General features: G+C 44.4%; 1 protein-coding gene across 1 annotated transcript in view; it reads left to right on the top strand.

Annotated features, from left to right (window-relative positions):
* Window positions 1-240: 240 nt before the first annotated feature.
* The window catches only part of LOC120780260 (alpha/beta hydrolase domain-containing protein 17B), a 121,544-nt gene continuing 106,956 nt past the window's right edge, over window positions 241-14,828 (top strand). The window contains exon 1 of the mRNA XM_040112517.1: window positions 241-953. Within this exon, the coding sequence (XP_039968451.1) occupies window positions 490-953 (464 nt within the window). The 5' untranslated portion in view covers window positions 241-489. The remainder of the gene's footprint in view (window positions 954-14,828) is intronic.

Here is a 14,828-nt window from a genome sequence, read left to right as displayed (position 1 = left end):
TAGTAAGCTTAAATATGAACTGAAAACGAAGATGGTAATGAACTGACCGTTTATTGCCACCGAAATTTGTCGAGATAATTATTTAAGGAAATATCGTTAAACATAAGCAATAAGTTGTTTTCTTTGGTATTAAAACATGTATACAGTTTTTTGAATAACATAAATTGCTTGTCAAGATCCCTCGTAAATATTTTTCAACACGGTTTTATCTACTTTTCACAGGTTTGGTAAACCCTTAATTTTGTATTTTTGGATGACAATTTTAATCATTTGTATTGCAGTTTTTTTTATAATGACAAGTTATTGTGTGAAGTATAGAGTGAGTTTTTACATATATCAGTTTTATAGCAATAAAAAGGATTATCAATAGCGTGTATTAAGAAAATATATATGATCTACTTTATGGAAATATATTTGCGTATTAAACTTTAAATTTTGTGATTCATTCAAGAGAAAAAATTGTCTAGTAAGACAATATTAAATAATAGTATGTTTAGTATCAGTGAACTTTGCTGTATGTTCTGTTGTCCGCCTTGTCCCGGACCAATTGCTGCTAAGCTTGCTTTCCAACCACCCGAGCCTACTTATAAGTTGACGCCCGCTGATGATGCAAATGTGAAGTATAATTTACATTTATTTGATCGTGCAGAGTGGCAGTACTCTGAACGTGATAAGTCCAAAGTGGAATCATTTTTCACGCGGACTTCTCGAGGGAATTTAATTACATGTATATATGTACGTTGTAGCAGAAACGCAAAATATACGCTACTTTTTTCTCATGGGAATGCCGTTGACTTGGGTCAAATGAGTAGCTTTTATATATCTCTTGGAACGCAACTAAACTGTAATATATTTGGCTATGATTACTCTGGATACGGAATGAGTGGTGGTAAACCATCAGAAAAAAATTTATACGCTGATATTGAAGCCGCTTGGCAAGCACTGAGAAACAGGTGAGTAATATATGTACATATATACATAGTATATAATATTTGCATCTATCTTCACTACTTTTTAAGTTTAAGAAAACAAAATACTAGTTAAGTACATATGTATGTATATTGACTCACATAAATATTTCGAATAATGGCATAGGGTAAATTTTAGAATAGCACCCCCGATTTCGGGGTTAAAAGGGTATGTGTGGATATAGTTGCCGATGACTTATGGTGTATGAGATATTTGCACTTATATTTCAAAAATTCGCCAATTTCGCAATAACATTTATATTCACTAACACTTCATTAATTCGTTTCTAACGATTTATTTTATATAAAAATATAAAATATAATATAATATATATAATATTCACTTATTTTTGTGCATACAATAACAAAAGGGTTGCATTCTAACTAATAATCAGTGCTACCTCGTGGCGCTCTACACAGGGCACTGCAAGCTCAGGAAGCACTTGTCCAAAATGGGCAGTCTCTTGCGCTAACTGTCGGTTCTGCGACCTGGAACAGGAAACACCAGTACATCTAATTCTGGATTGTATTGCAATTTGCAAAAGAAGGCTTAAGGCCCTGGGTTCCATATACATTGACAGGGATCCCGTCACCTCAGTAGCGTCCAGCAAACTCCTGGGACTATTCAGGCTGCTGGAACTTGGTGAATACATGTGATATAGGAGAGGGCACAATTGACCCTATGTCGCGGTGCAATATCTCACTAATAATCTATCTATCTAGCCACCGCAAACTTATAGTTTTCGAGATATTTTCATTTAAAGTCCAAAATTTATAGTAACTTTTTCTTTCATATTATGCACTTTGGCACGATTCCGATTACTTTGGCGGAGGGGTAAAAAAACCGAATTTCCGTATAAATGGGGTATATGTGGATAGGGGAGCTTCTCCAGAGAAGAAATATCCAAAAATAATATAAAAAAACTTTTATTTTTTTAAAATATTCACGATTAAAAGTTCAAAAATTTGCATTAATAACACATGGTATTTCTATATGTTTCACTAAATTTTTTCACGTTTTTCATTCTGTATATTTAAATATACACTCTAAACATTGAAATAAGTTCACATTTCACTTTTACATGTTAAAAAATAAGTATTTTCCTCAAATATTTTAATAAATTAGGTTTTTAGTAATTAATATGCTTTCCTTTATTCATTTTGACTTGGTTGAGTCGAGATGGCATCGATTCAACCAAGAATTTTAGCGTTGACATGCCTATTGAAGCCCATTCTCTCTTTATTGCCATTTTTGGCTCTTTTGGGGTAGTAAACTGGCATCCACTTTTAAAAACTCTAGCAGATAGTATTCTCCCCACCCCCCACTCTTCAGCATCCGCGGGAGGTGCAGTGCTCCTCTCACATACCAGAACCCTAGAAGAACAGCATGGGAAAAATATACCAGAATAGCAACAAAATGCCTCAAAAAGGGAGGCAATAAGAGTATCAGAAATCCTCAAGAACTAGATTCAGAAGTAGAGAAGTTCGAAAAAATCTTAACCACAACTTTCAATAAATCTACTCCGCTAACAGTTTTGAAAAAGAGAAAGTCTCTCCCTTGGTGGAACAGTGAACTCAAGAATTTGAGAACACAACTAAGGAAAGTTTTCAGTGAGAGTTTTAGAACCAAAATATGGCAGCCATATAAAGATATTATGAAAAGATACAAAAAGCAGTCAGGAAAGCAAAAAACGACTCTTGGCTATCTTTCTGAACATCGATAGAAAGTTGCAGAGAAACCGCTAGGCTGAGCAAAATGCTTTCCAAAGATCATATTAACACTGCCTACATTAGGACGGAGGAAAGTGATTGGACCTCCTCGGCAAAAGAGTCTCTGGAGGTACTAATTACAACACACTTCCCCGGGAGTCAGCAAACACCTTCAACGAGGGTTCAACCAGAACCACCGTTGAACGCAGCTGATTATCAAGGCCAAATAATAGACAAAAGCAAAATCAAGTATGCCATAAATAGTTTTGCACCATTTAAAGCGGCAGGTTCTGACGGGATTATGCCCATAATGTTGCAAAAACTGGTAGAACCAATGGTTCAAAGACTTGAAAATATATACAAAGCTAGCATTCTATTATCCTACATCCCAAGAAGTTGGAAAAGAAGTAAAGTTGTGTTCCTTCCAAAACCCGGCAGAAGAACACACGAAAATGCCAAGGACTTTAGACCTATAAGCCTTACCTCCTTTATGCTGAAGGTACTGGAAAGACTAATAGACCTATACGTAAGAACAATAATGGCGGAGAAGTTATCGAAGTCCCAACATGCGTACATAAAGGGCCGATCAACCGAAACTGCCCTTCACGAGGTGATAAGTGTAATTGAAAAATCACTACACCACAAACAATACACCATGGCTGCATTTCTAGACATAGAGGGCGCCTTCAACAATATAGAAGAAATGCGATAATTAACTCTCTGGCACATGGTGGCATAGATGACACTGTGTGCAGATGGATACTATCGATGCTTGAGAATAGGAAGATTATAGCTTCAAACGGCGCTGCAACACAAACAAGCTATGTGAGTAGAGGGACGCCTCAAGGAGGGGTCCTCTCTCCGCTCCTATGGGTTGTAGCGCTGAACGAAATACTCCTCCAACTAAACGGTGGAGGAGTGAAAGCAGTGGCGTATGCAGACGATATAGTGTTGTTGGTATCAGGCATGTTTCCTTCAACAGTCAGCGAGATTATGGAAAGAGCAAGGTTAAACCTATGGGCTAAAAACAATGGACTAGGAGTTAACCCGAACAAAACAGAACTGATGCTATTCACAAGCAGAACCAAAATACCTCAGTTTCAACTTCCGGTACTAAACGGTACAATACCCACTCGATCCCCCACAGCTAAATACTTGGGGTGGAGATTGACACCAAATTGTCCTGGAAAATAAATATAGAAAAAAGAATAAACAAACCATACATGGCTTACTATACTTGTAAGAGAATCGTCAACAAGAATTGGGGCCTCAAACCATGTATAGTCATGTGTATGTATACGGCGGTCATAAGACCTACATATACTTACATATGGAGCTCTGGTATGGTGGCCAGCGCTAAACAAGCAATACAACATTAAAAAATTAAATGGTATACAAAGAGCAGCATGTGCGGGTGTTACTGGGGCAATCAGGTCATGTCCGACTGATGCGCTCAACGTGATCCTGCATCAACTACCAATGGACATTTTTATTCAAAAAACAGCAGCTATTGCGGCGACAAGAATAAAAGAATTGGGAGGTTGGAACCAGCAGAACTATGGACATAGTGTAATCCTAAACAAGCTCACCATTAATAAATCAGACTACATTCTCCCAAAGCTGGATTTCAATAGACACATCCAGGTAAGGATACCATCTAGACGAGAATGGAGAAGAGGCTCAATAGAAGAGGAGGATACCATCTCAGTCTATACCGACGGGTCCAAAATGAACTGTGGAGTAGGCACGGGGGTATTCTCCTCTGATCTTGGCATATCTCTCTCTATACGTCTACCGAACTCGGCTAGCATCTTCCAAGCAGAAGTACTAGGCATAGAAAAAGCCTGCGAAGCTCTATTAGAAAACCACGGGAATATAAACAAAGCAACTATATTTACGGATAGCCAGGCGGCGCTCCTGGCCTTGTCTTCACCCATGACAAACTCCAGCACAGTACACAACTGCAAGAGAGCACTAAGCGCAATAAAAGACAAGCTCCAACTAAACTTGATCTGGGTTAACGGCCACAGGAACATTTTTGGTAACGAAAAAGCAGACGAGTTGGCAAAGGCAGGAGCTTTCCTCAACGAATCCGAGGCGGAGATAATACCAAGTCCGCTAGGATCAATCAAAGGAGAGATCAATAGACAATTTCAACAAATTGCGAATAACAGGTTTAAAAACATCACAAAATGCGTCATAACTAAACAATTATGTCCAACATATGACAGGAAAAGAACCAACGACTTACTAAATAGGTCAAGGAAAAGTATTTACAGAGTAACAGCTACCACAACAGGGCACTGGCCATTTGGGGAACACGCATTCAAAATGGGTATGCCCTACAACGACATCTGCCGTGGCTGCGGAGTAGCAGGGAACAAGGAAACAATCTTCCACTTTCTCTGCGAATGCCCAGCTCTAGCACAGATCCGACACAAAACACTTGGAATCCATCTAGCACCAAACCTTGAATGGATTTCCACTAAAAGCATATCGGACATAAGTAGTTTCATCGAAACCTCAAAATGGTTTGAAAGAGAATGTGAAACGTAATAGCAGATACAGGAGGTTCTACGAACAGTGCATCAGAATGGCACATCAAGTGTTAATTGAGCCCGATAGGGCGGCACTCCTACCTACCTACCTACCTAATACAATCTCGGAATCAGACCAGAGATATAATTTATTTTTTACCATATTCAGTTGCGTTTGCACTATGGATGCTAATTTGGCAAGTAGTAGTGCACCACATAGTTCTAGTCGTGGTAGACTTATTGTTTTTAGAGGAGCCACTTTTGCTTTTGCAAAGAGTAAGTGGCTTATGGTCGCCTTGTCGCTTTGTGTGCGAACATATATAGTGGCGCAATACGCCTTTTCAGAGGCGTCACAAAACTTTGTGCTCTGGGACATAATTTACCCATCGTGGGATTTGTATTTGGGTGATATCGTTTAGATTGCTCGCGAACTGGAACCACTTTTCTAAACGAAGTGGTTTTACTTGCTCGTCCCAGTCGGTCCCACCTAGCCATAATTCTTGTATCAGGATTTTGGCTTGTATCATAATTGGCGATAGCCATCCTGCGGGGTCAAAAAGTTTTGCCACAGAGGAGAGAATTTGGCGTTTTGTAATGGCGGATAAAGCGGATATGGACTCGGTTGTGCATGAAAACTGGTCCGATATCGCATTCCATTGGATGCCCAGAGTTTTTGTTGTACTTTACTTTTCGAAAACAAGGAAATTAATGTCCAACAAATTTTCTTTTGGCATGTTTTTTAATATAGTTGGGTGATTTGCCGTAATCTTTCTTAATGGAAACCCTGCGGGTTTGAGGGCTTGGATTACCTGTGATAATGATTCGTATGCTTGCGGAAGACTGTGACTTCCAGACAGAATATCGTCTACATACGTTTGTGTTTTTAACACCTGGGTTGCCAGAGGAAATTCTGACCTGGTGTTTTCAGCCAATTCATGGAGTGTTCGAATGGCTAAGTATGGGGCACTGTTAACGCCAAAGGTCACTGTTTTTAGCTTGAAGTCGCGTAGTGGACTACTGGGGGATTTTCGGAAAACAATTCGCTGAAAATCTTGATCGTCTTTATTTACGACTATTTGTCTATACATTTTTTCGACGTCCCCGTTGAATACGTATTTGAATATACGCCAGTTTAAAATAAGCAGCATTAAATCAGGTTGGAGCGTGGGTCCCGTAAACAGGATATCGTTTAGGGAATTCCCCGAGCTAGTGGATCTTGAGGCGTTGAAGACAACTCTTACTTTAGTTGTTTTTTTTTACCTGGCTTTACTACTGCATGATGTGGCAAGTAAAATGAGTAGTATTTGCCATTGATGATTTTTTCGCACGGGGCTACTTCCTCCATGTGATCTAAATGGAGGTATTCTTCCTACTCCGCAGTCCATTTTTGACCCGTTCGTATAGACTGAGATGGTATCCCCTCTCCTATTGAACCTCTTCTCCATTCTCGTCTAGATGGTATCCTCACCTATAAGTGTCTATTGAAATCCAGCTTTGAGAGAATGTAGTCAGATTTATTAATGGTGAGCTTGTTTAGGATTACACTATGTCCGTAGTTTTGCTGATTCCAACCACCCAATTTTATTCTTATCGCTGCAAGAGCTGCTGTTTTGTGCATAAAAATGTCCATGGGTAGTAAATGCAGGACCACATTGAGCGCATCAGTCGTTCATGACTTGATTGCACCAGTAACACCTGCACATGCTGCTCTTTGTATTCCATTTCATTTTCTAATGTTGTATTGTTTGTTTAGCGCTGGCCACCATACCAGAGCTCCATATGTAAGTATAGGCCTTATGACAGCCCTATAAATCCACATGATTATACTAGGTTTGAGGCCCCAATTCTTGTTGACGATTCTCTTACAAGTATAGTAGGCCATGTATGCTTTATTTATTCTTTTTTCTATATTTATTTTTCAAGACAGTTTGGTGTCAATCTCCACCCCAAGTATTTAGCTGTGGGAGATAGAGTGAGTGTCGTACCATTTAGTACAGGAAGTTGAAACTGAGGGATTTTGGTTCTGCTTGTGAATAGCATCAGTTCTGTTTTGTTCGGGTTAACTCCTAGTCCATTGTTTTTAGCCCATAGGTTTAACCTTGCTCTTTCCATAATCTCGCTGACTGTTGAAGGAAACATGCCTGATACCAACAACACTATATCGTCTGCATACGCCACTGCTTTCACTCCTCCACCGTTTAGTTGGAGGAGTATTTCGTTCAGCGCTACAACCCATAGAAGGGGAGAGAGGACCCTTCCTTGAGGCATCCCTCTACTCACATAACTTGTTTGTGTTGCAGCGCCGTTTGAAGCTATAATCTTCCTATTCTCAAGCATCGATAGTATCCATCTGCACACAGTGTCATCTATGCCATCATGTGCCAGAGAGTTAATTATCGCATTTACTTCTATGTTATTGAAGGCGTCCTCTATGTCTAGAAAAGCAGCCATGGTGTATTGTTTGTGGTGTAGTGATTTTTCAATTACACTTATCACCTCGTGAAGGGCAGTTTCAGTTGATAGGCCCTTTATGTACGCATGTTGGGACTTAGATAACTTATCCGCCATTATTGTTCTTACATGTAAGTCTATTAGCCTTTCTAGTACCTTCAGCATAAAGGAGGTAAGGCTTATAGGTCTAAAATCCTTGTCAATCTCGTGTGTTCTTTTGCCTGGTTTTGGAAGGAACACAACTTTAATTCTTTTTCAACTTCTTGGGATGAAAGATAGTTGAATGCTCGCTTTGTATATATTTTGAAGCGTTAGAACTATTGGTTCTACCAGTTTTTGCAGCATTATGGGCATAATCTCGTCAGGACCTGCCGCTTTAAATGGTGCAAAACTCTTTATGGCATATTTAATTTTGCTTTTCTCTACTATTTGGCTTCGGTAATCGGCTGCGTTTAACGGTATTTCTGGTTGAACCCTCGTTGAAGGTGTTTGCTGACTACCGGGGAAGTGCGTTGTAATTAGTACCTCCAGAGACTCTTTTGCCGAGGAGGTCCAATCGCTTTTTGTATCTTTTCATAATATCTTTATATGGCTGCCAGAATTTGGTTCTAAAACTCTCATTGAAAGCTTTCCTTAGTTGAGTTCTCAAATTCTTGAGTTCACTGTTCCATCAAGGAAGAGCTGTGTGAATTTATTGAAAATTGTGGTTAAGATTTCTTCCAACTTCTCTACTTCTGAATCTAGTTCTTTATGATTATTAATACTCTCATTGCCTCCATTTTCTAGGCATTTTGTTGCTATACTGGTAAATTTTTCCCACAGTGTTCTTCTAAGGTTCCGATATGTGAGAGGAGCACTGTATTTCTCGCTGATACTGAAGAGTATCCAGGAGTGATTCGACATGGAAAGCTCATCGGATACCCTCCAGATAGATAGATAGATAGATAGTATTATGAGGTAATGCACCGCGACCTAGGGTCTATTGTGCCCGCTCCTATATCACATATCTTCTCAGAGTCCCACCAGCCTGAATAGTTTCAGGAGTTTGCCGAACGCTACTGAGGTGATGTGATCCCTGCTGATATAAATGAAATCCAGGGCCTTAAGCCTTTTTCCACAGATTGCTGTGCAATCCAGGATTAGGTGTGCTGGTGCTTCCTGTTCCAGGTCGCAGAACTGGCAGTTAGCACAGGAGACTATGCCCATGTCGGACCGGTGTTTCCTGAGCCTACAGTGCCCTGTGTAGATCGCGACGAGGAGACGGAATTTGTCACGGGGGAGGCGAATTAGTTCCTTGAACCTTCCGCAGCCTTGTACTGACATTAGCAGCATGGTGTGTTTTGCTGCTTGTTTTAACACCTGATGCAGGGGTGTGAGCTCCAGTATGACTTCCAGTGCCACCGTGGGGCATGTGCGCATTGCCGCCGAAGCACAGACACAGGCAAGTCTTTGCAGCTTTGACAGTCTCCGGATCACCGAAGACTGCGGTGCTTTGGAGGCCTTACTATCATAGTATACAGCCATCTAATGATACTTGGCTTGCATCCCTATGATCTGTCGGCCAGGCGTCTGCATACCTTAGTGTTCTAGTTGCTTTGGACAGCGTTAAGTCCAAATGCCTACTCCACCGTAATGATGAGTCTAAAGTGAGGCCAAGGAATTTGACCTCCTTCGACATTTCCACCTCTGTGCCTCCTATTGTTAGGGACCTCAGGCCCGGAAGAGATCTCCGCTTAGTGAATGGGATCAAGGTAGTTTTTGCTGAGTTGATATCTAACCCTACCGTGTTGCACCATCCTTTCGCCAGGTTTAAGCCCCTTTGGACAATGTCGCAGAGAGTGTTCTCAAATCTGCCTCTCGCCATTATGAAAATGTCGTCCGCGTACCCTTGACAGCGGATTCCACTGCTGGTGAGCAACTCGAGGAGGTCATCTACTACCAAGCTCCATAGCAGAGGGGATAGTACTCCACCCTGTGGGCAGCCCCTTGTGGTGCCAAGACGAATCTTGCTTATTCCCACCGTTGTTTCCGCTACTATCGGGCTTCTATCCATCTGCATATCGGAGTGGTTACGTTCCTTCTCTCAAGTGCCTTGATCACGCTAGTGTGAGACGCATTATCAAAGGCACTCTCAATGTCTAAGAAGGCGGAGATCGCGTGAGTTGGTACAGAGCAGTGTTTGTGGATCTACCCGCTCTGTACGAGTGTTGCCTGGCATGTAGGGGTGCGATCTTCAGCGCTTCCGATCTAATGTGGTTATCTATTACTTTCTCCATTCCCTTTAGCATGAAGGATGTGAGACTTATAGGCCGGAATGATTTGGCTAGCGAATAGTCTCTCCTCCCTACTTTGGGGATGAAGATTACTTTTGCAATTCTCCATGGCTCAGGGATATACGAAATCGCCAGGCTGTCTCTCATCAGCCCTAGCAGGTGTGGCAGGAGAATATCCTTGCTGCAAGAGGGCCGGGAAGACGCCGTCCACTTCCGGTGACTTATAGTTCGAAAAGGAGGCCACCTGACTGAGTCCACAGTGAACAAATTCCTTGCAGTCAGCCAGTCTAAGCGGTCCGGCCTACGTGTGACCGATGCTGGAGTTAGGTCAGCTTGAACCGTCTCCGGGAAGTGCGCTTGTAGGAGTGTTTCTGCCCTCTCCTCCGCGCTAGTCGTACAGGTCCTGTCCTGTCTTTTTAAGGATAATACTGTGTCCGTCTTACCTCTCGACAACGCCTTGTGCAGCCGAGCTGCCTCCGGGGTCGAGGAGACGCTGTCACAGAATTTCCTGAAACTGTTTGTCTTGGCAAGCCTGATCTCCTTATTGTAGATTGTTAGGTGCCGTTTGTATTCTTCCCAACTGCCTGTGCGCTTGGCTTTATTAAACAGTCTTCGCACCCTATGTCTAAGAGCTGAGAGTTTACTAGACCACCAGGGGCAGATTTGTTTACTGGTGGTCGCTTTTAGTGGACAGGCACAATGATAGGCGGCCATAATGGACTGATTAATGGCACTCAGTCTGCTCTCCAGTCCAACAGTGGTGGATTCACCATCTGCGTACCTTACTCTGCTTATGTTTTTGCTTAGGGTCTCTTTGAAAATACCCCAGTTTGTATATCTAGGGTAACGTGTCGGAGGTCTGTCCTCGACTTCTACCCTCAGAGCAAAACGAATGATCCTGTGATCTGACAATGAGGGCTCTTTTGACACCCGCCACTGCGAGATCAGCCCGATCATGCCGTCATTGCTCAGGGTAATGTCCAGTACCTCCCTGCGAACACTAGTTACGAAAGTGGGCACACAGCCCACATTCTCTATACTCATATTATTACTAACTATAAATTACATAAATCCTCCATGGCCTCATTACTATTCTGCCGAAGCGGAAGTTCAACTTGAATCCCTTCTGTCTAATGTATTTGTAGGATTCATCGTCTACTGTTATGTTTAGGTTCCACCCTGAACCTTCAACACTGCTCGATACGACCTGCCACGCCGTGGTCCTTAAGCCCACGTTATGGTTTTTCACTAAACCAAGCGCGAAGTCGTAGTTCTTGTCCTCACTTCTGGCGAAGAATACCGCCATACCGTGCAGTTGTGGTATATCATCGCTTCTCTTAACACACAGGGCCGGACCCTTCCAACCCTCTAGCCTTGGCGTGTTTTCCGTTAGCCAGGTGGCCGACTTCTCATCTTGACATGCGACCAGCAGCATACCACCCTTAAAGAAGATGCCGTTAAAGGCGCCGAGTAGTCATCGCCCACGAACAAAGCGTTCACTAGGCAGTCCTGTAGAGCCGTCTGCTGTCCGGACCCTAGGGCCTCCTCCGCGTAGTTGCGGAGCAACACTGCCATTCGGATGCTCCTCACGGCCTCCGAGTATTTTCGGCTTGTAATTCTCGTCGGCTGCTGGTTGGGGTTGGAGCGTTTTCCACTGGCTTCCTGTGATTTATCCTCTCGGATTCTTTTGGACCTGGATGGCTCCTGAGAAGTTATTTGGCCGCTTTTCCTCTTCTCTGTTCGACTGGGTGCCTCTTGGGGTGCCGGCCTAACTTCGCTTCGTCCCTCCGACGAGGCTGCTTTGGCACGGCGCGGCCTCTGATTTCTGCGTCTTGTTGCAGACGAACCGTTGGCACCTGCGCGTTGTGCATTATTAGGAGAGGGGTTGCTCCCCCTGCTCTTACTCAGAGCCCGCTTTTCAGCTGTCTCTTCATGGGTCATCGTGACCTCCTGGGGGTCCTGGTTCCGGGGTACATGGGATGTTCGCTCTTTGCTGTTTCCTTTTACGTTCGCCAATTGATTCCACTTTTGTGAAACCACCCTCCTCTCCGCAGTCGATCCTCCTCGAAGGGGTTGGCGTTTGCGCGATTCGCAGTGGTCGCGATGGACGCACTACGCTGAGTGCCGCTGCAGGAGGACACGTCGTCGTCGTCGCGCGCGTACTCCTCAAAGAGTGCTCGTTCTTCCGGCGACAGGGCATCCAGGAAGCGGAACTTTCGTCTAGCCCCTCTTAGCCACTCTTGCTTGTACTTGTACAGTTGTTCGCCGTTGTTGTTGATGTTGGTGCTTTGGTTGTTGTCGTTGTTGTTGTTTGTTTTGTTTTTTGTTATTGTTTTCGTTGTTGATCTTGTTCGTACGACCGTTTAGCCCGTATTGTGGGCCCCCCGGTCTATTCTTTGGAAGGGGAATCTGAAAGGTCCGCCGCGCCCCTTGACGCGGTAAGGCCACCGTTACTTCCCAAGACGGCCCGGTGTTGGGAAGGCTCCGTTCGAATACAGCCGAATATACCTCCTGGCTGCAAATCATCCAATGGGCACGGGAATCGCATAACACCCTGGATTAGGAGGTGGTAGCTCTTGGTCGCTGCACACATGCAGCCTCTGCCGGCCCCCAGTGGAGAGGCAATGTAGCATGCCGTCGGTTAACACATCGTTTATCTTTGTCTACCGAAGGATGCAGTGTGAACTGCCGGCATGACCATTGAATTGAACTTCAACTCGGTCGTCATGTTTCTTTGGGTTTGACAAGGCTTTGACAGTAGCCCAAAGCTTACTCACACCGGTGGAGAGGTTGCTGGACTTCAGGTGCTCTATCCATTTCGTCCGCTTATGATGGTTTGCCATACTCCGAATCTCCAAATTAAGGTCCCTTATTCGGGAATCCCCGCGATCGGCATGGCGTAAAGTGTCGCGCTCGTTAACTAAAACGGCTGCTTTGGCTGGGAAACTGGGGCGGATTTCCGCTATTCTTTCAGCCGGGATGAAGCGAGCGGTAGCTGCTGCGATCACCTTGCGGAATTGACATTCTAGGGTAGTATCCCTGAGGTCGATGTCTTCATCGATTAGACGATACTGCTCGGTGTAGTAAAATATGAAGGCTAGGCCACCACCATTATCTCGCTCGCGATCTTTACGTATTACGTTGAAACCGGCACAACTCAGAAGATGTGATCGGCTGTTTAGCTTGGTATCTTGGACCCGATTCATAAGTGCAACTATCTTCTCCATCTTGCTCTGGAGTCCGTTGCAGTTAAATTGAAGTAGCCGGGTTTGACGCGGGTGTCCGTGGGTGATCCTGGGGGTGAGGAAGTGACGTGTGGGTGGTAATTATTGTAGCTGCAGAACCCGCAGGGGCGGTTGTCGCGCTGGGGTGTTGGTAGGCGACGCCACTGTTGTGAGTTGCGGAGGCAGACTCCTGCAGCATGGGGCAACGTACGATTCACTCCACTCACGTGTGGTGCGCAGGCCGGAACACGCCGGGAAGTGACACCAGCCAGTATAGGAATTGCACTTGACTGATGTAGCGTTCCGACGTATGACGGTCTGACACACGGAACAGACTGTGCGAGGGACCCCGAGCTGCTGGTTGGTTCTCGCACAAGGATTGGAGAGGGATGAATGTTGGGGGGGGGAGGGACAAGTCAGATGGGGAGTTATGTTGCCTGATTGAGCTCCTGGGGACCGTGGAGGTCCTCTGTTGGCCACTCGGGTTGAGTGGCGGCGCGGCGCGCGAACTATGTGCAGATTGCACAGCCGTAGAGGCCTGTGTCGCAGTATTGCGCAGACAACATGGGTCCTCCGGGCCCGGGTTGGACTCGATGCCAGCACGAGTCAGGAGGATACCGAGCAACCCTGCTGCAAGGCATTGCTCCAATGACGACAAACAAAAATTAGTACTCACCGATCCAAACGGGGTTAAATCGCCGAAAGAACAGCCCTTGGTCGGATAAAATCCAAGTCAATTCCGGTGCATAGAACCAGCTGTCGCGGGAATTACCCCCTCGTTTATGAGAGTTGTCAGATTCGCTGCAGCACTCTTCGAGTGCTGTAGGTTTATCTGTACGCATCTTAAGTTATTGGGCATCTCGGGTTTCTTTGATGCCCTCATCCCTTAGCAACTGGCTGGCGTCGTCGACTTCTTCCATGTCGTCTTCGTCAGCCGCTTTGTCGCGAATTCCGAAGCTGATTTTGTAGTCAGTCTTCTTGCGATGAGTCCGCAAATGGCCATCAGATTGGTCGACTTGCTTTGTTCGGTTTTTCCTCCTTGATCAGCTGCCACTCATCTATACCAGATATAGATTTGTTTTGCAGCTTGATGCACCTCAGGAGTTTTTCGCCTGGCTCCTCTAGAAGAGGTAGTCAAATTCGAGCGCGAGGTCTCTTCGGTATGTCCCTGGCGAGTATAGGCCTCAATTGGAGACCTTCAAAGGCGTTGCTGATCTTGGCAACACTGCCCGTTAGGAAATCTAGCGAGGCCCTGTAACCCCTGAAGGTCTCAAAGGAGTTAAACTCCTGGTGAGGAACCGCAGGATTGTCGAGTACAAATATGAGCACCATACTCGACAATCTGACGTCGATCTCCATCCATCTTTCCTGTATTGTGCTCGGGGAGGAGGAATTCCCGTCTATGATGGCCTCTTGCAGGCAATCCCTGGCTAAATCGCAGAAATGTCTTGCCGTTGTTGTACTGCTATGTTCACCTTCACTCCGCCTGAGTTTTTTGGGCAGAGTTTCTTGTATTTCTGTGATAGAGCGACTCCTTTTTCGTGAATTGCTCTCTTGTTTGCTCTTTTCTAGAGGTTCTGATTGCTTCATTTTTAGGAAGCCTTCATATGAGGTACCGGCTGCCTGGTCTTTGGCTATCTTTCCCAGTATGAAGACTGCCCTCTG

The sequence above is a fragment of the Bactrocera tryoni genome, unplaced genomic scaffold (genome assembly GCF_016617805.1).
Source record: "Bactrocera tryoni isolate S06 unplaced genomic scaffold, CSIRO_BtryS06_freeze2 scaffold_25, whole genome shotgun sequence".
Taxonomy (NCBI): domain Eukaryota; kingdom Metazoa; phylum Arthropoda; class Insecta; order Diptera; family Tephritidae; genus Bactrocera; species Bactrocera tryoni.
The sequence above is the reverse complement of the archived record's forward strand: the minus strand, read 5'-3'. Positions and strand labels throughout refer to the sequence as shown.